The 23,733-nt window shown below is 48.5% G+C and overlaps 1 protein-coding gene across 1 annotated transcript in view; it reads left to right on the top strand.

Annotated features, from left to right (window-relative positions):
- The window catches only part of LOC149326019 (protein tolkin-like), a 416,319-nt gene that overhangs the window by 44,304 nt on the left and 348,282 nt on the right, over positions 1 to 23,733 (top strand). Inside the window, exon 2 of the mRNA XM_089563963.1 lies at positions 2,782 to 2,906. Within this exon, the coding sequence (XP_089420089.1) occupies positions 2,782 to 2,906 (125 nt within the window). The remainder of the gene's footprint in view (positions 1 to 2,781; positions 2,907 to 23,733) is intronic.

Raw genomic sequence — 23,733 nt, 5'->3', positions numbered from 1 at the left:
CGTATTTTTAAATTTTAAGAAAGCCTTCGACTCTGTACCTCATTTACTATTGTTACATAAGTTAAGTTGTCTTGGTCTGCACCCCAGTGTCATCGATTGGCTTCATTCGTATCTTCAGGACCGCATGCAGCGTGTTTTGATTAATGGTTCGCACTCAAGCTATGTAAACGTTTCCTCAGGTGTACCGCAGGGGTCTGTTCTTGGACCCCTTCTTTTTCTGATTTATATCAATGATATTGTTTTGGATCTTACCTGCAAAGTTCGGCTCTATGCTGACGATTGCGTCGTTTACACTGTTGTGGAAAATTCCTCTGATGCGTTAAAACTACAGCGAAACTTGGATTCCATCCAGTCCTGGTGCTCAAAATGGCAAATGTCTTTGAATGCCACAAAATGCCAATTTCTCTCTTTCACTTGAAAGCATTCCCCATTACAAACAAATTACTCACTACATAACGTTCCCTTGCAAAAAGTACTTGAATACAAGTACCTCGGCGTTTATTTTTCATCTAACCTAACATGGACGAGGCAAGTTGAGTACACTACATCCAAAGCCTGCAGAATGCTTAATTTCTTAAAAAGAAATTTCAATAAAGCACCGTCTAATGTCAAACAACTCCTGTATTTCACTTACATCCGACCAATTCTTGAATATGCCTGTCCTGTATGGGACCCCCAGTTTGCTTACTTACGTGATATGCTCGAGCGCGTCCAAAATAATGCTGCGAGATTTGTGTCCAATAAGTACAGCTTCTCAACTAGTGTCACGTCTCTTAAAAACCACCTTGGCTGGGGATCTTTAGCTAACCGTAGGAAACATTTGAGATTACAAATCATGCATCGCATCTATTTTGGAAAGCTGAGCGTTGACGAAGACCGGTATCTGCTTCAACCTCATTTTTTTTTCTAGACGAGTTGATCATCAGTGGAAGATCCGAGAGATTAAGTGTCGCACAGATGTTTATAAAACCTCGTTCTTTCCACGGACGATCAATGAGTGGAACAGGCTACCAGCCGGCGTCACTGAGTGCTGCACTGAAGGTCAATTCCGCGCATTTCTATCTGATGCGTTACGTGGCGCGCAGTTGTCTTGCGCGTGTCTTTTTCATTTCATTAGTGTTATTTTATTTGTGGAGCGTGGTTGTCTTCCTTCAGTGCATGTTTTTCCTCATCTATTAGTTGTGTGATTGTATTTCTGTTATGATGTGTACTTTCGGCCAAATAAGCAGAAGTTATTGTGTTTCCCCCCCTGCAATAATGCCCTTGGGCGCTGCAGGTATCTGTAATAAATAAATAAATAAATTTCCGCCTGTGTTGCTGCCTCTGTTGCTGCGGCGATGACGTCATACGTGACGTTCCTACCCGCGCCGGCAACTGCCAGGGTGAAGTCGGAGCGGCCGTCGGCGCCCCATATATAGATCCATAACTACAGAGCAAACGACAGGACAGAGATGAAGAAGGGACACCACACAGCGCTGACTCACAACTAAAGTTTTATTGGATGCCAGGCCAGCAGGTATAAATACCTCCCTGGCGGCCAGAAAAGAATGCAGTCCACACTTACATGCGTGACTGACATACTAGTATACCAGTCACGTGCCCCCAAGCAAATCACATGCGCGAGAATACAATATAATCAGTGAGCATGCACTTGTCAATATTCGCAATCAAGGTATCGTCTTTCTTTTTCTGACAACGCGACAGATGAAGCACTGATGTATTCTTCCGAGAGCCTACCTATTAAGTGAGCTTCTATGATCTCCCTTCCTAACGAGTCACGGTTCTTTCCTAACACTGCACTTTCCTGATAGTTTGGCCCACAGACGCAGGTATCATCGTCATCTTCATTGCCTTTGCAGTGCCTGCAATGTTTCGCCACGTGGCCAGAATGCATCAGTGCTTCATCTGTCGCGTTGTCAGAAAAAGAAAGACGATACCTTGATTGCGAATATTGACAAGTGCATGCTCACTGATTATATTGTATTCTCGCGCATGTGATTTGCTTGGTGGCACGTGACTGGTATACTAGTATGTCAGTCACGCATGTAAGTGTGGACTGCATTCTTTCCTGGCTGCCAGGGAGGTATTTATACCTGCTGGCATCCAACAAAACTTTAGTTGTGAGTCAGCGCTGTGTGGTGTCCCTTCTTCATCTCTGTCCTGTCGTTTGCGCTGTAGTTATGGATCATCGAAAACACCAACTCGCCCAACAAATGCTTTTGTCGAACCCATATATAGACTGTGGTGATGACGTCATAGGTGACGTCACGTGGATGCGCAGTACATTTCCGATTATGACATACTACGCCATGCTGATGACGTCATCAGTTTGATTAACAGCTAGGGTAGGACGATTTCTGCGGACGCACACGCCGGCGAATCATGAGGCTATAAAAAGGCTTTCGCCTTAAAAGAAGGACGACTTGCACTCCTGCATACGGTTACTGTATATACTAGATGATGCAGTGCACAGCCGTATGAGCGGACGCTTACCGTCAGGCCGCCTGCTGCATGCCGTCTTGGTGCTGCTGTTGAACTTCGCTCCGGGAAGTGCGGTTTTCATGGACCGTATTCGGAATAAAGCATTTGCGTACTCTCGCGACGGGGTCTGAGCTCATGGCTATGAGGCAGCTCAAAGACCCGCGGGTGACCAACGCGTGCAAGGAATTGCTCCGGGAATGAAAAAACAGATTAGAAAAAGTTTATTTCAATGGGGACACAGCGGTGCCATACATGTCTGCTTTGTGCGGGGCGAATAAGTCCTGTCGACGCTCCACGCAGGCGGCGACATCGACACCGGGATCGCGCGGGCAAGAACCGCCGACGCGTCCGCGCCGCCACTGCGAGGCCCGAGCGGCTCTGGGACCACGCCGTCATCCCCTACGAGATCGAGTCCAACTTCAGCGGTGAGTATATTGGACGGCTAGTGCGTTGGCCTCTTTCCAGTGTTTAGTTGTGAAGCTCTCGATTCGCGAAAGGAGTTGCAATCGCAGCTCAATAGCGTTGATCGGCGAAGCGATAGCGCTTTCAGAGGCTGGGCGCTTCATCACACAGTTACAGAAGCTTGTTGCGCCCTCTTTATTGCGCGCGCGAAATGCCGCCTTCGGGGCATCAATAAAGGACCATCCCAGCGTGTATTAGATCGCCAAGCAATTCACGATAGGTTCTATAGTTTTCTCATCCTCTGCGCTGATTTCCAAAAGTCGGCCGGCGTTTCATTCCTGCGAAAAAAATTAACAGGTGATCACTGCAATTGGTACCGAGAGTAATGCGTTTCTTTAGCTCTCTGTGATGACGAACTGAGTTCATGCGCACCAAACGACAATACAAGCTCTGCGTTACCCGGTTGGGGCGGCTTAAATCACCCGCTGTCCCGTGAGATTTGCTCCATGATCTTCAGATGGCGCTTCATTGCGCCCTTTTTTGGGGTCCAGGTGCCCGCGTGCTTTTCAGCACCCAAAACACAGCGCAAGACGCTGGCGCGCGAGGATGGATGGAAAAACTTTATTTCGGAGTCAATCGCAGGGTCGCAGGACTTTGTCCTCTTCCCCCCGCTAGGCGTCAGCCATAACTCCTTGGGACTCGGCGGTGGCCAAAGCTTGATTTACGATGCTTCTTTGGACTTCCGGGTCTGGGTTGTGCATGAGAGCCTCCCATGAGTCTGGTGTGCGTGTGTTGGTTTTAGAATGTGGGCATGTCCAGATCATGTGTACCATGGTCGCACATCCATCACACTACTTTTATCTAGCACTGAATTGCCCTGGATATATTTTGCTATAGATCCATTCGTTTGGAAATACCCCGACCTGGAGTGTCCTCCAAGCTGTCCCCTCCTTTTTCGAAGTTTGCAATCCGCTTGCGCATATTCCGTTATAGTTAAAGCCGCTGCGGTGGCTGAGTAGTTATGGTGCTGAGGTGCTGGCCCAAAACACGCGGGTTCGGCCGCGGGAGTCGAAGTTTGATACAGGCGAAATTTTAGAGGCCCGTGTACTGTGCGATGGCAGTGCACGCTAAAGAACCCCTGGTGGTCGAAATTTGCGGAGCCTTTCACTACGACGTCTCTCATAGCCTGAGTCGCTCTGGGACGTTAAACCCCATAAACCAACCAAGTCAACAGTTATAGTTAATATGTAGTACTGCGCGATTTCACGATAGGTGAGCATCCTATCCTTTTCTGTTGCTCTCAGTTCGTTTGGAGGAGAGCTTGAGCTCGCCAGGCAAGTGAGTCCTCGGGCAAGCTCGTGTGCTCCTTCACTCCCTCGTAGGGCTTGATGCAGAGACTCTGCCTGTGCTGAAGCTGTGTACAGCGCTCTTCGAGTCACTAATAATCACTTTCTGAACTGCTGCAAGAGTTATCGCAACCTCCGTCCCTGGCAGTACAGCACGCTTTGAGGCTCTTGTCTTCATCGCCACCACCGCCGTCATGGCCTTCCGATGCCGGTACTCACCTGGCGGCCTACATGCAAACCTGCTGGGAAGAGGGTGACATCTCCGAGTACTGGAAGACGGCTAAAATATTCCTGGTACCGAGACCAGGGAAGAAGCTAGGGCTGGAGGATCTCAGACCAGTCTCGCTCACTTCGTACGTGGGAAACTCATGGAGCACGTCGTGCAGACCCGCTTAAACAAATATAAGGGTGATCTCTATCCTGATGCGATGATTGGTTTTCGCCCGCATCTGTCTGCGTGCGACATAATGCTGTGGCTAAAGCATCAATTTCTAGAAAAACAGACGACAGATATCAGGGTGATAGTTGGACTTGGCAACAGCCTTTGATAACGTCAGACATGCGGCCATCCTGGAAAATCTGCGAGAACTTAATGTGAGAAAAAGAATGTACAACTACATCCGTAACTTCCTTACCGGGAGAAAGGCACACATCACGATGGGAGAGAGCGCCTTAAACGATATCATGCTTGGCATCAAGGGCACCCCGCAATGGTCGGTGTTGTCTCCGATTCTTTTCAACAGCGCCATGGTAGGCCTCCCGAGGAGACCCGAGAAGATAGAAAACCTGGGCCACAGCCTGTACGCAGACGACACCAAGCTCTGGATCGACCAGGGCAGCGACGAGCAAATTGAGGAAGCCTAGCAGCAAGCAGGGAACGTAGGAGACGAGTATACCTGTAAAGCAAAGGACTCAAATGTTCGGCGGAGAAATCGGAACTGGTAGTGCTAAGGCCGTCCCGACAACTGCGGAGGGTGGCAGAACCCAACCTCGAAATATCGGTTGGTGGAGCCAGGAGTACCAGGGCGCCGTCTATACGCATTCTGGGACTCCGACTGCAAGGAAACGGAAGAAACACTGAGGCTATTCCGCTGCTGGAGGGCAGCGCGCAGCAGACTCATTCGGCGCATAGCCAACAAGAACGCCCTCATGAGAGAGGCCAATCTCCCAAGACTGATACAAGCATTTGTAATCAGTCAAATACTGTGCCATATCTGAAACTCAGCAAAGAAGAAAGCAGGAACCTCGATGCACTCATCCGCAAGAGCACGAAGACAGCACTGGGAACTGCGAGCCCACAGAGAAACTGATGAAGCTTGGAGTCTCAAACACACTCAACGAACTCACTGAGGAAGCCTCCACTGCGCACCTGACAACAAAAGTGGGAATGGGTATGCTTGACAAGGTAGGCCTCACAGGCGAATGCGAACAGGAAAGGAGAGCGGATGTTCCCAGTGATATAAGGGACAAGATCAAGATTCCGCCACTCACCAAGAACATGAATCCGGCCTTCCATGAAGGGAGAAGAAGGGAACAAGCGGAAACGTAGCACGCGAGGAGAACGGCAGCGGCGATGGCTGAGCGGTCTGCACGCAGCGGCGGGAAGGGAAGCTTGTCTGCTCGCGCCACCATGGGCGCGAATGTTGCTTTAGACCGTAAGAAGTACAATACGTTTCTTTCTGCTGCGTCTTTCGCAAAGGCTTCAGAGACCCGGAAAGAAATCGCTGCAAATGGGTGTTCTCATGTTTAATAAGTTGAAATTTCTCTCGGGCCATCAGGGCGATTTCTACACACGACCTTATGTGACGTCATCAGCTGCTCGCCCGTCCATATTGTTTGCTGAGAAAAGGAAAGTCATCTTTTTAGCGCAAACACGACAAGACACACAAAGAAAGAGCGACAAACGCGGGCGCTGCTTGCAACTTACTGACTGAAGGTGGAACAACCGATATCCACAGGCCTGCGCAGGCGCAGCCTAACTGGTAACCTGGAAACTTGCTAGCAGAAAGTTGTCACACTAGACGCGATCACCTCGGCATTGTGCAGGGCAACTGAAGTCTCACTGGCACTATCCGATCCCGCTTTCCTGAGAAAAGATGCCTTCAAGATTTCACGAGCGCTTTTTTACTTCGGCGTACCTGGTGACCGAAGTAGACCTGGTGTTTAAAAAACATTAATTAGTCGTGGACATGCACGCTGCCTGACAGGCGGCGCCGATGGGCAACTTGTCTTAGAGTTACTGCATAGGCTACCAAAGGGAGCAGAATTGCGCGTAGGTCCGCCATCTTGAAGTTATGCGGGAAAGCCTCACTCAGTTTCTGCAGGTAACATGCCTAGCGCATCACCGATCAAGCGTGGGCGTTTTTCCGAGGCTCGAAAACCACTTTTTCGCTTGATCGCAAGCAAAGAGCATCGAAACAGCTGGCTGCGTAACCCAGGTAAGAAATATAGCAAAGAAAAGAACAAGCTCTGCTCTTTCTAGCGCGCAGCGTGAGCTGCGGCACCAGGCGATTCCAACAGTCGCCTTCCCCGAACTTTTTACCCGATAACTTAAGGGCAGACTCAGTATTCTAGATACGCCGTGCAAATGCAGCATTCGTTCATCTTTGCGGCAACATTTAATCGCCGAACCTGCGTTAAAAAACTGTTTATAGTCCCTTTTATTGAATCCGAAACTCATGAAAAAAGTTATGAGCCGGAACTAAAGGACAGTATAAAATCCAGAATACAGTTTTCTAGAAACTGGATGGAGGCATCTCAAGTAAACAATAAGATGCCTAAACATGTTTTCCCTCGCTTAAAAATTGTTTGCCATTCAGGTTTTATGCCAACAGGGATAAATACGCAGCGCAGAGCTCTATTTCAGCGTTTAAACAGCGTTTAAACAGCGTACACGAAAAAGCGCATAGCCGCAAGTTCATCCTGTTTTCGGTAAAGAAACCTCAATGCAGCTTTTAGCAAAAAACAACATCAACAACAACAACGCGAGAGCTACGCATGTGAACAGCAGCCAACGTAAGCTGCGGCTGGATAGTGCATACGCTTCGAACATGGCCGGCTGTCAATCCAGTTCGCTGCAGCGGCGGCGTCAGGAATTATAAAAAGTGTCCCGAGCATCGCCTTCTCCGCAGTGCACGGTTGCTTGGACACCAGTAGGGTAAGTGTGCGGGCTAGTTGGTGATCCATAACATATAAATACCAGCGCAAACCAGCAAGACACACGACGAAGTACGAGGAACGAGGACAGCGCTTGTGTGTCCTCGTTCTTCGTCGTGTGTCTTGCTGGTTTGCGCTGGTATTTGTGTGTTTTGGACACCACGTGATGACGCTCTAATAATCGAGTCGCAAGCGGCGTTTTGAAAACAGACGCTCAACTCTGCTACCTTTGGTAGCATATACAGTAACTCTAACTTGTCTGAAGCACGGGGAGGCGGCGCTTTTTTGTTATCGCGGGCGGTGGTTGTAATCCTGCTCAGTGACGAAGTTTTTTTTTTCCTGTTGCCATCACAACCGTTGCCGTCACAATCGTACGATGCACCAGTTGGCTTTCCTCCGACCACTATGTAAAAAATTGGCGCTGATGTCTGGATTGGTTGTACGTGGAACTTTCCTACCCCTGGCCTAGTCGTTTGAGCATCCGCCCTTCACGCCGAAGGGGCGTGGTTCGATCCCCAATGCCGTCGGGTACTAACGAGTGAGACAGAGGGTTCGAGCTTTGCACTGGCTTGGTGCTCTGTTTTTGTTGGGTGAAATGCTTGATGGCTATGTGCACACCTTTTATAGCAAAAAAAAAACCTTGTGCCATGTCGCTCATTCCCCAAAGGTCTCCTTGCGCCATAAAAAAAAATGATCGTCTTCATCTTGCTGTTATCTTCTCATCTGTGTAACTAAACAGGGACTAGGGCACAGACATTTTGTGAGCCAAGAGACGTACACTTGCGAGTCAGTAGTTCCGGCCTTTGACATTAAAGGTTCAACCTGCAGGCCTTAAGACACATTTACACTGGCAACTCGCTGCGGGGCCGATTTCCGTGAATTATTTACGGTTCCGGAGCTCTAGGAAAGCGGGGAGAGAGCGTAACGAATCGGCTTAAACCTGTCGCCCAAGCTGCGCGGCTGGCGAGTATACAACTCGGGTGTCCACAAGCGCTCCCACTGTGGCGAAAATGAGAGCGGACGTTAGGGCGATGGCATAGTGCGGGTCGACCGGCCACTTCCCTTTGTTACCTCTGTCAGTAAATGTTTCCGCCAGATTGCGCCCATTGTGTCCCGCCGACAGAGACATCGCCCTCATTCAGTGCGTGGAGTAATGCACTCACGCAGTCGGACGTGGCACGCACACATAAACCCCGCTTTCGCGCGGAATGACAGCCGAGACCCGCTGGGCCGCGGCCTTTAATTAAAATTGATCGCGCAGCCGCCACGCTGAGCGCGCGTTGATCCCTTCTTATGCGGATGCCAGGGGCGCCTGCGAAACGTCGATTCTTATAGCTGGCCACACGCGCGGGCTGCGACAGCCGCGCTTGCCTCGCCTCTCCGGCTCCGTGCAGTGCGGCGGGGGCTACGCCGAGACTCCGGTTAGGTTGCACGCATGCTCCGATTTTCGAGGTGATTTTAGGGCCTCCGATGACCTTCTTCACTTTGCTTTGAAAAACACAGGACCACCTGTGAGTTCACAAGAGCTCGGAGCACACTAGGGAGACCGTGGACCCATTGTCTCCTCTGGACTGAGTGTGGCATTCACCTGGCGAAACGCCAGGGAAAACACCTCGTTGCCCACGTGGTTGAGAGTAACCACGCGCTGGAATCGTCTTTCGCCTTTACCGTGTGTGCATCTGAAACGCGTATTCAAGACACGCTAAAGGAGAGCCACTGTGCCAGACGCCGAATTGCGCGCACGTTGATTGGGCTAAAGCAAGGAAGTGTATTTCTGTGCTTGGACTGGTCACCGCAGTCTCAACAAACTGTGCCCTCTTTCGAGGGTCGCTGATGGATTTCGAGCGCAGTGCTTTTCGGGTCTTCAAGCGTGCACTTTTCGACCAAAGCTGTTATTAACTTGCGTGCCCTTCCGTCATTGAGGCTGCCTCAGACAGGTCACGTTTTGCGTCTCAAGGCTTCTGGCTTCAAGGAAGGAAGGCAGGCTCAGCGCGGGCACAAATCTGAAAAAACTCAGGGGGCACTTTGGCTCTCTAAAGTGCTGCAAGGCGAAAGCCTTTCCTGGCGCACTGTTCGTTTTTATTTGTTTTTTCCCATATTTTGTTTTTCTTTCTTTTCTTACATTTTATTTTTTGCATTTTTTATTTTATTTGTTTTATTTATGAAGCCCAGGCATTCACTAGATGCGCCTTTATTCACGCTCAAACCCTGAGCCTTCGTGGCGGAGTGGTAGCGTCGCCAATTCGAATGCCAAATTCCCTGGTTCGATTCCCAGCCTCGACGCAGTTTTTTTTAAGTAGTGACGCCGAAATGCGGACACACTAACATTCCTCGGTCACGACAGTATGAGTCATTAAAGGCTTTCGCCTTAAAACTGCCGCAAAGTTCCCCTTCGGGTTAGTCCCTGTAACAATTGTGCAGCCGCAAATCCCTGAGCGCGCTGCACGAAACAGAGCTGCCGCGCGGAGCAAGAAAATTGGGGAAGGTGGGGAGAGGGGGAGAAATATTGCGGCGACCAACTCTGTTCGCGGGAGATAAGCGGATGACGGGAGACGACAAATGACGCGCAGACGGGAGTAGGTGAGGCCGTCTGCCACCGCGATGTCCCCGCCAGGAAACCGGCCACGCAAGATGTGCGCCGTCTTTTTGTTGCCTGTCGCCGACGCGAGAAGGGCCGCTTTTCTGCGGTTGCGTCGCAGTTCAGATAAGGACGGCAAGGCACGCGACCCGGGACGCGGGTAATGAGAGTGTCGTCGAAAAGAATTTACAGTCGCGGCGCGATTTCGAGGTAACCTGATTAGGCTAGCGGCGCTTTTGCTGCCGTCGCCTTGGCTCCCTTCGGGTGCGATCGATGCGTCGCGAGGTGCGAAGGAAACAGAGGCAAATAACGAGTCGCTCCCGTGCTGTCGCGCGCGAGGAATGATAAGTGGTCGACTCTGTTCGACGTTGAGGACGAGTAAGCTATTCAAGCGTGCGCCACAAAGCTCGGCCGTTCATGCGCAAACTGTGGCCGCTACGGAATGTTGATGGTAGACAAAAGCGTGGTGGATAAACACGGAGTTGAGGGGAAGAGGGGACAAGTGCTGACTTCAAATGAACTTTTTACAGGAAAAGCAGAAGTCAAAACGAAACGCAGAGGACAAGAGCTAAAACGGAAACCGGCAATCAAAGCACCTACAGCCATCAAGGCTATGCACGTGTCTGAAAAGAAAGAATTGCTAGCAGCATGCACTGGCTTGAGGGACCATGCAGCCCTAATACCTTTTCTACCTCAGCAAGCCCTGGTACATAGTCACTGGCTAAGAATTCTAACTCGCCTTGGAATAGTACAGTCGATCGGCGACTGACGCAGGCATCCTTGCGGATGTGCTTCAGTAATTTCTTTGGCTAGCTTTTCGTTGTCTGAAAGGCTAACAGGGCTTGGCAAAACATGCTTGCATTGACACCAGCAGTGGTGCAACTCGATATCTCCAGTTGAATTCGGAGAATCACCCTTGCGCTCATGCGGCATTCGGTATTCCCAACGCACACAGCCCCACAGGAAAGCTAAGACTACTCGGAATAAACAACGCATGGTGCTTGTGGTGCTTTATCGGAAAACCGCCATTTGTCTCACCTTCTGCGCCTCACAACGATTACTGCTTAACTTATTAGGTGTCCGAGAAACAACGTCGTACCTCTCTCGTAGCTTCTTAGGCTCAGACCATGTGACATTTTGCGCACATAAGGGACAACGGCTACCTTCTTAGATTGATTGAGAATGTGCTCCTAGCTGTCACCCTCCTTTAATATTTTCATGACTTGTCACATTGTCGGGGTATAAGGTGTTCGGGATATCTACTCTTTTTAAGCTTTGTCATTTCCTCCGACAAGCTGTCATCAATCACCTGAACGTATGACTTGCATGCAGAAGACCTCATACGTGGCACCACGATACCATGCTTCACTAATTTTGTGCTACCTAAGTTGTAATGCAGCAATCCTTTGAAAGACCTCAAAAGGTAATAGAAGTGATAAAGAAGAATCCGCGTACTGCGGGAGTAGAGGAGGCGTTGAGGAGCTCGTGTCGCATAAAATCCGGGGTGGTTCATCATGAGCTAAAAATACCCACAGAATAAGCCTAGGTCACGTGACTTTGTGGTGTCATCCCAACCTGCCCTCTGAGTAGAGAGCTGTGGCATTTACTGATCGGTCTTGAGAGGTCGCTCGGGAAGAGCAGTCTGGGTCGCACAAGCCACACCGATAGCAGTAGCTGACACCGCATGGCCATGACGCTCCGCTTCACCACTGCCCAGGGATCTGTTAATGTTACGTAGACAATATCTGCATATATGGGCATTAACCCACTACGCTGTCGCATCACACCCTTGAAGCGAGTGTCCTGTCCCATTTTTTCGGGTTGATTCGGCTTCGCACTTTTTGTGTCCAGTTCCTCAATTCCCAATTGGTAGCGAGGTGCTCGAAGGGGTAAGGGAATACTTCTACTTAGGGCAGGTAATGACTGCAGATCCGCATCATGAGAGGGAAATAACTAGAAGAATAAGAATAGGGAGGAGCGCATATGGCAGGTTCTCTCAGATCATGAATGGCAGTTTACCAATATCCCTCAGGAGAAAGGTATATAACAAACAGCTGTATCTTACCGGTACTCACCTACGGGGCAGAAACGTGGAGGCTATCGAAAAGGGTTCAGCTTAAGTTAAGGACAACGCAGCGAGCTATGCAAAAGGAAAATGATAGGTGTAACGTTAAGAGATCGGAAGAGGGCGGAGTGGGTGAGGAAACATACGCGGGTTAATGACATCCTAGTCGAAATCAAGAGGAAGAAATGGGCTTGGGCAGGAGATGTAATGAGAAGGCAAGACAACCGCTGGTTCTTAAGGGTAACGGAGTGGATTCCAAGAGAAGGCAAGCGTGCAGGGGGAGGCAGAAAGTTAGGTACGCGGATGAGATTAAGAAGTTTGCGGGGATACGGAGGCTGCAACTGGCCAAGGACAGGGTTGATTGGAGGGACATGGGAGAGGCCCGTGCCCTGCAGTGGGCATAGTCAGGCTGATGAACCTAGGAATGTACGGCTGTGGCTGATTTATAGCTCAATAATTCCTACTGCACGCTGATGAAACTCAACACTTGGGAGAGAAAGTAGAAACGCCAGGTGACCTCGCGCAGTCCCTTTGTGCTTTAAGTGTCCAGTTTCATCAGCGCGCAGTAGGAATGATTCAGTTCCTGGTTCGCCGTCGGCGCGGCGACCCCTTCCAGTTTGAGCGGGTTCAAACCATTTAGAACCGGTTAAAATGGCTTCAGAGAAGTTAAAGACAAAAAATATTTGGCCGTAGATGCGTTTTCTAATCAACGCTAATTTTGTCTTATTTTCTGTGTGTCCTTGGTATTCAGGATTAAAAAAAGGCAAATTTATTCCTTTTCAGAGAAATTTTTTGGTTGACCAACTTGAATTCACTGTCGGCGGCAAAAAGGAAGAAGGGTTAGGGTTCGGTCCAGTGGGTAATCGACATGAGGTTGCATAGCGCACAACAGAAAAATGACACAACACGCGCGCTAAATTTATACTAAACGATATTTATTTGACGCTTACAGCTTGTGGGGACCTGCCCTTCGCCGGTACCCTGTCGTTGGCTTCCCCGTGATGCACCCTCTCTATGTTATTTACCTTAACAAACATGGAAGGGCGCCGGTGTTGCAGCGGCACAATCGCCACGGATGGCGTGATTGCTGCGCGGGGGGAGACGGCCCTCTTCGGCTCGGGAATTTGCCGCGTACGAATGTGTTGGCGTGCCCTACGCCAGCGGGGTGAGGCCTCGTGGTGGGAACATTATGCCGACAGCTCCGCCCGTCCGGCCTCCAAGTTTCCCCCGTGCCCTAGCGTGGGCGAACGTTAGCTCGTATACCCGTGCTGGTTAGTCGGACGTCCTCGATTCCTCAGCGCATTTTGTTGCTGGCTGGCATTATTGTTGCCGTAGCAATAAATGCCTTGTTTGTGTCAGCCAGTGTGTCGTTCCTCTGTTCCCTCAGAGCAAGGCCCGCCGTGGTCGGCGTGCGCTCGGTAGCGTACGCGACCACAGGGTGGGGTCCGGCGGTTTTGAAATGTGTCAGCCGCGATCAAGAGAGGGAGAACATATCTCCCCAATTAAAACCCCACAAGCTTTATAAAGTTGAGAAGGGTTGTTTTGTAGGCCAGTTGGTCATACATATTTCAAGAAATGCTACGGCGCGGCAGACAAGGACAAAACGTAGAATAACACCACAGAGCAAAGTAGATAAAGTAGTAAAGTAGCAAGATACAGTAGATAAAGTACCAAGCAGACTACGAGGATACAAGCATACCAACGTCTAAGTTTCAAAACGTTAAAACACCAAAAGCACACAGAACCAAAACACAGAAACAAAAAAACACAAAAATTCAGGGGGGCAGGTTGTTGACCTAAAGTACGGTGAGGCGAAAGCCTTAAGCGCGGTGTTGCTGCTTGTCTCACTGATGTGTGGTTAAGGTGTTACGCTTCGCCTCTGAGAGTGGAAATCGACAGCGTCTTGCAACGCTGCCAGGTTGTCCACAGAACGCCATCGCCCGTTCGGCTCTACGCCTTGCTCGACGGTAAATTGGTTTCTGAGCAAAAGAAATGTATCTGTCTCGCATATCTCGGTGGACACCTGAACCTCGCCGTAACGGGAAGGGAGGAAGATGGAAGTGAACGAAGACACCGTATTCACAAGACGCGCCTTTGTTTATTCCAAACCATCGAGCTGGCAAGGCGGACTTTATTGCCCTTAATGTAAAAAAAAGCTGGCGTGGCGGAGTGGTTAGCGTCCTCGTCCCGCACTCTGGAGACTCTGGTTCGATTCCACAACTCAACCAAATTCCTACTCGGTTTTATTTATTTATCTTCTCTGAATAGAAAGGTTAATTAGGCTAATTGGTAAATTAAGTTACTCGCTGAACTCAGTCCCACTTACTTGGAGCATCACTATACGATCCCTTTAATTGGCTGCATGGTTACTAGCCAAAGTACACCTGCCCCCGTTTGAAATTCGCGCACTGTGACGTCACGACCATTTCGACCAGTTGAAACAAGGTCAAGCGCAGCTACGGCGCCCACCCGAGGTCTCGCTTTCGCTGTCGGAGTGTTGTTTTCGCAACAAAAACCAAAAAGTAAGCAGCTGTAACTACTTAAGGCTGTGGATCTCTAATGATCTTAACTGGAGTACCGATATTACCTGAGGAGTTGCAAACACTAACTGTAAACTTTTTAGAGCGCAGCTCTTTGGCGTCCGTTCCTGGGTTTCGCGTCGGCGTCGGCCTCGTAACCAGCTCCGCCCCCAATGTCACGCTTTTCAATTGGTCGAAATGTTCGTGACGTCACAGTGCGCGAATTTGAAATGGGGCCAATTGTACTTTGGCTAGTAACCATGCAACCAATCAAAGGGATCGTATAGTGATGCTGCAACTAAGTTGGACTGAGTTTACTTAATTGCTTAATTAATCAATTAGCCTAATTAATATAGAGGAGAATGACGAGGTCAGAAGAAAAGAAAAGACGCGCGCCGCAGCGACAACAGCGTCCGCGGAAGGAGACGCTGCTGAAAAAAAACAGATAAGTACGAAGCCGCGTTCCCTCCACCACCACGCACTTCCCCACTCAGTAAGACGTTGCTCGTTTCATGTACGTTGTGTCGAACATCCTACACAGTTCCAACAATTGACAGGTTAATGACAGAACACGATGGATAGAAATACAATAATATAAATATGAAATAGCCTAATTAACCTTTCTAGTTAGACCGCATAAATCAATAAAACCAAGAACGAAATTGGTCGAGTTGGGGAATCGAACCAGGGTCTCCGGAGTGCGATACGAGCACGCTAGCCACTCCGTAATGCCAGCTGAATGGTTTGGAATGAACAAAGGCGCGTCTAGCTAATACGGCGTCTTCGTTCACTCCCATCTTCCCCCTTTCCCTTACGGCGAGGTGCAGGTGTCCACCCAGATATGCGAGAGAGATACATTTCCTTTCCTCAAAAAATAAATTTACCGTCCAGCAAGGCGTACAGCCGAATTGGCGATGGCGTTCTGTGGACTCCCTGGCAGCGTTGCAAGACGCTGTCGCGTTCCCCTCTTACAGGCGAAGCTTAACATGTTAACCACACATCAGTAACACACGCAGACAGCCAATGGACGCGTCATTCGCTGGCAGCACTTGATTCATCATTCACAACCACATTCTTAACGTACGCTCCCTTGCCGCACATGCCAAGGACGTACACCACGATCACATTCTGCGCCATTCCTCTGTACTTTGCTTTGCTGAAACCTGGATGGATCCCGAAGAGCCTCTCGAAATCATAGATTTCCTATACTGCTGTGGTGCTCGCAGAGACCACAACAGAGCGGCGGGAGTCGCTATCTACTTGCGCACAGGTCTCTGCAATACCAGTCGAAATGTTTGGCACGTCACATGAAGTTGGCGAACTGTGCGCCGCAAAGTTGCCCAACGGCTTGCTGGTAGTAGCTGCCTACTTCGCCCCTACCGCACTCACGAAAGACGTCGTGCACTTCCTGCAACTCGCATTAACCGTCCATCGATCCACACCGATGTTAGTAGTGGGGGACTTTAATGTTGACATAAAGACAAACAGCAATTTCCTAACACTTATGCGGGAGAACATCCCGTTCCTCTCGCTCGTAACGCGTCCCACGGCTGTGACAACCTCGCGAGGCACTTGTATAGATCTCGTCTTTGAGAATCAAGCATTGGTGTACCAAGTCGAACATATATCAGTCTATTTCTCCGACCACAAAGCTTCCTTCATGACTGTCAAGAACTGTTAGTGGAGTCTTTGTTAAAGGAATACGTGTGAAAAATAAAAAAAAATTCTGTGGTAGCGCATACATGTGTTGCTCGATTTCTTTGCCTCAATCTATCGAAAAGGTGAAACAGCTTATTTGCTGCGCTCAAATTTCGCATTAGGAAGTAACGTAATCGTCGGTAATTTTTTTTTCCTCAAGCGTGTGCTAAAGTTTTCTGCTCCTTCTATACCTTTCTTCGCTTATATATCACTTGTATCACCTATTCTAGACTGCGCTGTCGGGACATGGGACCCTTTTACGAAAACTAATAATGCTAAACTAGAAAAGGTGCAGAGAAGATCTGCGCGCTTCGTTTCTAACACCAGAACTTCTTTTACAGATCTTTTACAGGGGGCGAATTTTCCTCCTTTGGCGAAAGGAAACCGTTACTCACGACTGAAGTTTGTATACCTATTAAAAAAGGTGCACTAACGAGGAATCTGAACTCGTCTTTTTACCGCGGGAACTCAATCTGCACGTTCCGAGCACCCTTAGCAACTTCGAATTATTGTCCTGTGCGGCTCATTTCCATAATTTGAATCGGATTAAACGTCCCGGCTGGCGCCTTTTTTTTTTTAACGTATACCGTTGACGGTAAGAGGAGTCAACTAACGCGTGCAGTGCCTTTTGGGCAGTCGTGTGGCGGCTTCGGTTTCACTTTTATTTTATTATTTTAGGCTTCCGTGAATAAATAGAGTCTTCATAACTGCAAATTAGGCCCATGGAAATAAAAATACGCGTTGACCATTTGCTTTCGTCGATCGCTACGTATCACTCCACCAATGGCAGAGCGGCAAGCCGCCACGGGACTGGCTGAAGGGTAGGTTCACTCCAATCAGCTGTGAGTTCAAAAAAAAGGCGGCAGCCGAGACGTTTAATCCGATTTAAATTATTGAAGTAGGCCGCACAGGACTGTAATTCGAAGTTTCTTAGAATGCTCGGAACGTGTAGATCGAGATCCCGCGGTAAAAATACGAGTTCAGATTCCTCTTTAGTGCGCCTCTAATGGCCATTGTAGGACTCACATAACTAATATCATATCTTTCTCTTCCGGATAGGGTACTAGCCAAAGGCATAAGGTAACTATTTCCTCGTTTTACTCGCGCAACAACACTTTCAAGTATTCATTCTGCCCCCGCAGAGTAGTTGACTAGAATCAGCTGAAAATGAACGCCGTCGCTAACCAACATTAACTGCGTTTTTATCAAGTTTAGAACAACGCTATTTCATGTATTATTTGTTAGTTTGCGTCTTTGCTGTAGCCTTGTGTGTGATAATTTAACCTTTTAGTTATTTGTTGTCGTTGAGCCTGGCTGTGCCTTGTGTGTTTATTGGACTTTCTATTGTATAATTAGTGCTCAGCGCATTTTGTTTTCTGTTCATGCCATTGCTTTAAATCACTCTTGCAGCACCCTAGTAAAATCACCGCGTGGTGATTGAAGTATCCACAAATAAGTAAAACTTAATTCGCCCCTTTCTTGACTAACGCATATATACTGCTAGGAGTCGCATGCTCATGAATACAGCTTAATGAGTCGCTAGTTTGCTCGCGAATTAACGGAATGACTCAAATTTAAAGGAACGGTGCCTCTCCGTACTGCGGCTGTACTCCAGTGCCCACGGAGAGCACAACTGCTTCAGAAGATCCGCATACTCTAAGTCAGCCTGCATCGACGCTGACTTCGGCTAAGCAGTCTTCTCGGACGGCATCGTTCGGAACTGAACGCGTTCCAAGATGGCGGCTGTCCAGCTAGACGTCGAAGTAGACGCCTACGAGGCAGTATTGGAACGTACCCGTAGCGTGTGCCTCGTGTATATGTTCAGTCAACACCTCCTCTCCGGTTCTCTGCGGTCGCGTTTGCTTTTATCTATTTATTCTCTCCTTTCCAACGGTTGGGTAGTGAGTAGAGGATGCGGAGGGAACTGTGAAATGTTGCTTCGCGCACGGACGCTTGGCGGAACATTCGTAGCAGGGCGGCGGGAAGCAGAAGGGGATTACTCTGGGGCATTTATCTTGATAGAAAAAAAAAATGAATGGCCGAAATGCAGCGCGGTCTGTCTTCCTTGTCAGGGTCTTAATTATAAACGGAGCGCTCGGCACATTTTCCTGTGTTTCCCCTGCCATCAGTGGGAAGGGTTAGAGCTGCTTTCTGTCGTGCTTTGTGCCTGTGATGCGCAACAACCTTGCTATTTGCCATTTTTTTTATGTTTATTCATCTTGCTCTTAAAGGCTCTCATGGGAAAGGGAAGTGATGCGTTCTTATTAATAACTCATCGAGGACTTTAAACAGTAATAATCAATGCACAGAAACTAAGAGGAGAAAAAATACGGGAACGTTAAAATATACTCAAAAGAAAACATTCGACAGAAGCCTGTCTGGTTGGGAAATTTAATTTTACTTGGTTGGGGTCACTTACCTTCTCCTAAAGGTTAAAATATGCTGAACCTTGAGGGAATGAACGGCAGGCAGCACGAACGGGAGCAAGACAGTTTGGCCACACTTAGCTTTAAACTGACCGCAGTGGCCGGCACTGACCTAGCATTGCGTATCTGGTGGAGCGAGTGCGATTCACGACGAGAGACGCGCGCCTGATTCAAAGCGTTTTTCTGCATTATGAACGACCCCCTTCAATCCTTCCCGGCACAGTCTAGGGCCCGTTTGCACGAAGCAGATTACCGAGTCTAGTTCCCAGACTAGCCTTATTCACAGTTTAGAACATAGCGCTATAACTGACCCTCCGCTGGATTGAAGGAAAGGGGCATAAATGGCCAACTTTGCCGGTGGACCCCTCAAACGCGCCGCGAGGAAAAGACACGAGCGCTAGCTGGAGCTTTAGTCGGCGTTCGTCGGCGTTAGTCGGCGTTTCTGGACATAAGCGGTGCATACGACAACGTGAACAGGGAACTCCTGTGGAGCATATTGAAAGATTTAGCATCGGTCATGAGGTAATTGATTTTCTACAGGAAATCTACCGAGACAATGAAGTTGAAATTACATGGGAAGGGAAAAAAAGTACCACAACTGTGGGGGTGCACAAAGGATTAAGGCAAGGTTGTCCTCTATCACCGCTGCTGTTCATGCTCTACGTGATAAATATGGAAAGAAGGCTAGAAGAAAGTAATCTAGGTTATAATCTGTCGCACACATTAGGCGGAAATGTAGTTGAGCAGCGACTACCAGGTTTAATGTACGCGGACGATATTGTACTGTTAGCAGATAGTCAGGAAGATTTACAAACTTTGGTTAATTGCTGTGGAGACGAAGGAGACGCTCTAGGATTCAGTTTTAAGGCAACTAAATCAGGTGTGATGATTTTCAACGATACAACTGATCAGGTGCTTACAATACAAGGCCACGAAATACCCAAAGTGGCCGAATACAAATACCTCGGGATATGGCTAAACGAAGGGCAGATATACACGGAAAAGCATGAACAGGCTCTTAGGGCAAAAGGACGAAGAGACGCCGGGATAATAAAGCATAGGGCATTATGGGGGCACAACAAATATGAAGTACTAAGAAGTATTTGGAAACGAATAATGGTTCCGGGACTTACTTTCGGCAATGCGGTTCTGTGCTAAAGGGCAGAAGTTTAGTCGAGATTAGACGTAAATCAGAGAGCTGTTGGAAGATTAGCACTAGGTGTCCACGGCAAAACCACAAACGAGGCAGTACAAGGGGATATGGGCTGGGCATCGTTCGAAGCGCGGGAAGCTAAGAGTAAAATACTATATGAAGAACGCCTGAGGAAATTGGACGATAACAGGTGGGCAGCTAGGGTATTTAAATATTTATACACAAAGAGCGTGGGATCCCGGCCGCGGCGGTTGAATTTCTTTGGAGGAGAAATTCGAGGCCCGTGTACTGTGCGATGTCAGTGCACGTTAAAGAACCCCAGGTGATCGAAATTTCCGGAGCCCTCCACTACGGCGTCTCTCATAGCCTTAGTCGCTTTGGGACGTTAAACCCCATAAACCAACCAACTACAAAGAGCGTTGACTCACAGTGGCGGAAAAGAACTAGAAAACTAACCAGTAAGTATGCCGGTCATGAGGACGGAGAAAGAAAGAGCATTAAATGACAGGTTAAAAACGCGGAAGTTAAAAATTTGATGAATTCAATAGAAATGTTTGATAATGTTAATGTTGACCATGTACCCTGTACTTTGTATTTCTTGTTGATTTCACTGACCACTGATTATGAAACGACCTTTCCCCCCCCTTATGTAATGCCCTAAGCCAAGGGCCCTTAAGGGTAAATAAATGATGATGATGATGATGATGAAAGAAACATAGTGTAGAACTATATCGATTAGAAAAGGTAGATCAGGAAAGAATTTTTCTATGATAACTCAAGAGGCAGTGCCCTACTTTTTGAAGCTAGGTCAGGGTGTCTTAGAACGCGCAGCTACAAAAAGAAATTTAACGAAGAAGATGACACATGTGCAGTGTGTGGTAGATCTGTGGAAACAATTGAAGACCTCATAATCAAATGTGATGGTATCCATCCGGATGTCGATGCAGGCACAGTCACTCTTCCTGAGGCCCTAGGGTTGAAAGATAACAATGATCATGTAAATAAATCTGCAGTGTAAGTTAGCAAAAAGCGATTGGAGGATTGGTGGCTTAAAAGCAGAGATGTGGCATAAGGTTAGAATTGTAGGAAATTGTAGGTAAATATGATGGCGAATCTTAATGAGAATTGCTAACACAGTAAACAAAAAACATAGTAAAGAAAGAAAAGCTGAGCATGGTGGCAATTGCCACCACCGCGTTTCAAAAGGGGCGCTCCTATCCATCCATCCATCCATCCATCCATCGTGCTTTTCTCTCATGGCTTATTCACGGTCAAAATAAAATTACGAGGAACTTTAGCGGCTAAAGTGGTGAAAGGCGAAGCCTGACTGCTGCATTCTGCTACGCGATTGTTCACTTCACATTCTGTTGGTGCATTAATTAACTGCCATTTAATGACGCTTAATCTTTGCCTTGAGTGGAACGCGACAGCGTGTTGTAGCGCTGACAGGGAGTCCACGGAACGCCACCACCCGTTCGGCGCGATGGGTTGCCCTTTGAACGCAACGCTTTTTGAGGAAAGGAAATGGCGCAGTAATTCTCTGTCAACTCGGTGGACACCCGAACCGCACCGTACAGGAAGGGAGGAAGTGGAGTGAAAGAGAAAGAGGGGCCGTAATGAAGAAAATGAAAATTGCACTTAGGAAAGGAAATAGCGCAGTAACTATCTCACATATCTCGGTGGACACCAGTCGAAAATTGTATTTGAGGAAAGTAAATTGCGCAGTAAGTGCCTCACATATTTCGGTGGACACCCGTCAAAATTCGCGCGAAGTGACGTCACGACCACTTCGACCAACTTGAAACGCGGACAAATTTGCTAACACGTCTAGATCACGACAGTATGAGCCATTAAAGGCTTTCGCCTTAACATCTGAAGAAAGGAAAGGCACATAACTGTCTCAATTTGTAGGTGAACACTTCAACCACGCAGTGAAAGAAACAAATTATCCACCAACCCTGCCGCAGTGTTCGACTCAAGAGCTTCAAGCGTTTACACGGGTGTGCTGAGCAAGCGTGCGGAAGACCAAATCCAAACATCCGTGGATGTTTCCGGAAACATCCTGGATGGATGCATGCATGCATGGGATGGGTGGGTGGGTGGGAGGGTGGGTGGGTGGGTGGGTGGGTGGGTGGATGGATGGATGGATGGATGGAGGGAGGGAGGGAGGGAGGGAGGGAGGGAGGGACGGACGGACGGACGGACGGACGGACGGACGGACGGACGGACGGACGACGGACGGACGACGGACGGACGGACGGACGGACGGATGGATGGATGGATGGATGGATGGACGGACGGACGGACGGACGGACGGACGGACGGACGGACGGACGGACGGACGGATGGATGGATGGATGGATGGATGGATGGATGGAGGGAGGGAGGGAGGGAGGGAGGGAGGGAGGGAGGGAGGGACGGACGGACGGACGGACGGACGGACGGACGGACGGACGGATGGACGGATGGACGGATGGATGGATGGATGGATGGATGGATGGATGGATGGATGGATGGATGGATGGATGGATGGATGGATGGATGGATCCACCAATCCTCCAATCACTTTTTGCTAACTTCCACTGCAGATTTATTTGCATGACCATTGTTATCTTTCAACTAGGGCCTCAGGAAGAGTGACTGTGCCTGCGTTGACATCCGGATGGATACCATTACATTTGATTATGAGGTGTTCAATTGTTTCCACAGATCTACCACACACTGCACATGTGTCATCTTCTTCGTTAAATTTCTTTTTGTAGCTGCGCGTTCTAAGACACCCTGACCTAGCTTCAAAATGTAGGGCACTGCCTCTTGAGTTATCATAGAAAAATTCTTTCCTGATCTGCCTTTTACAGTATCGATATAGTTCTACACTATGTTTCTTTTCTATTAAATTCACCCAATTTTTAACTTCCGCGTTTTTAACCTGTCGTTTAATGCTCTTTCTTTCTGCGTCTTCATGACCGGCATACTTACTGGTTAGTTTTCTAGTTCTTTTCCGCCACTATGAGTCAACGCTCTTTCTGTATAAATATTTAAATACCTTAGCTGCCCACCTGTTATCGTCCAATTTCCTCAGGCGTTCGTCATATAGTATTTCACTCTTAGCTTCCTGTGCTTCGAACGAAGCCCAGCCCATATCCCCTTGTACTGCCTCGTTTGTGGTTTTGCCGTGGGCACCTAGTGCTAATATTCCAACAGCTCTCTGATTTACGTCTAATCTCGACTGAACTTCTGCCCTTAAGCACAGAACCGCATTGCCGAAAGTAAGTCCCGGCACCATTTTTCCTTTCCAAATACATCTTAGTACTTCATATTTGTTGTACCCCCATAATGCCCTATGTTTCATTATCCCGGCGTCTCTCCGTCCTTTTGCCCTAAGAGCCTGTTCGTGCTTTTCCGTGTATATCTGCCCTTCGTATGTCTGTATTCGGCCACTTTGGGTATTTCGTGGCGTTGTATTGTAAGCACCTGGTCAGTTGTATCGTTAAAAATCATCACACCTGATTTAGTTGCGCTAAAACTGAATCCTTGAGCGTGTGCTTCGTCTCCACAGCAATTAACCAAAGTTTGTAAATCTTCCTGGCTATCTGCTAACAGTACAATATTGTCCGCATACATTAAACCCGGGAGTCGCTGCTCAACTACATTTTCGCCTAATCTGAACGACAGATTATAACCTTCATGTATAAAAATACATGAAGCGCCACCTGCTAGAGGTAGAAAGAAGCTAACTTGTGGTACGCCTTCTTTCACATGGATGGAGCCACCTGTCAATGACTGGCGGTACGATAGGCCCATAGGAACACACTAATGTAGTGCGCGCCATCCTGATTGCACGAGACAGCTCTACCTTCGTAGCGCGGCAAACATCTTGTGAGACGGAGTATAGTGACGCATTTACGC

Source organism: Amblyomma mixtum, chromosome 10 (assembly GCF_055824585.1).
Source record: "Amblyomma mixtum isolate Tamu chromosome 10, ASM5582458v1, whole genome shotgun sequence".
Classification (NCBI taxonomy): Eukaryota; Metazoa; Arthropoda; class Arachnida; order Ixodida; family Ixodidae; genus Amblyomma; species Amblyomma mixtum.
Note: the sequence above shows the minus strand (reverse complement) of the source record. Positions and strands in the feature narration are given on the sequence as shown.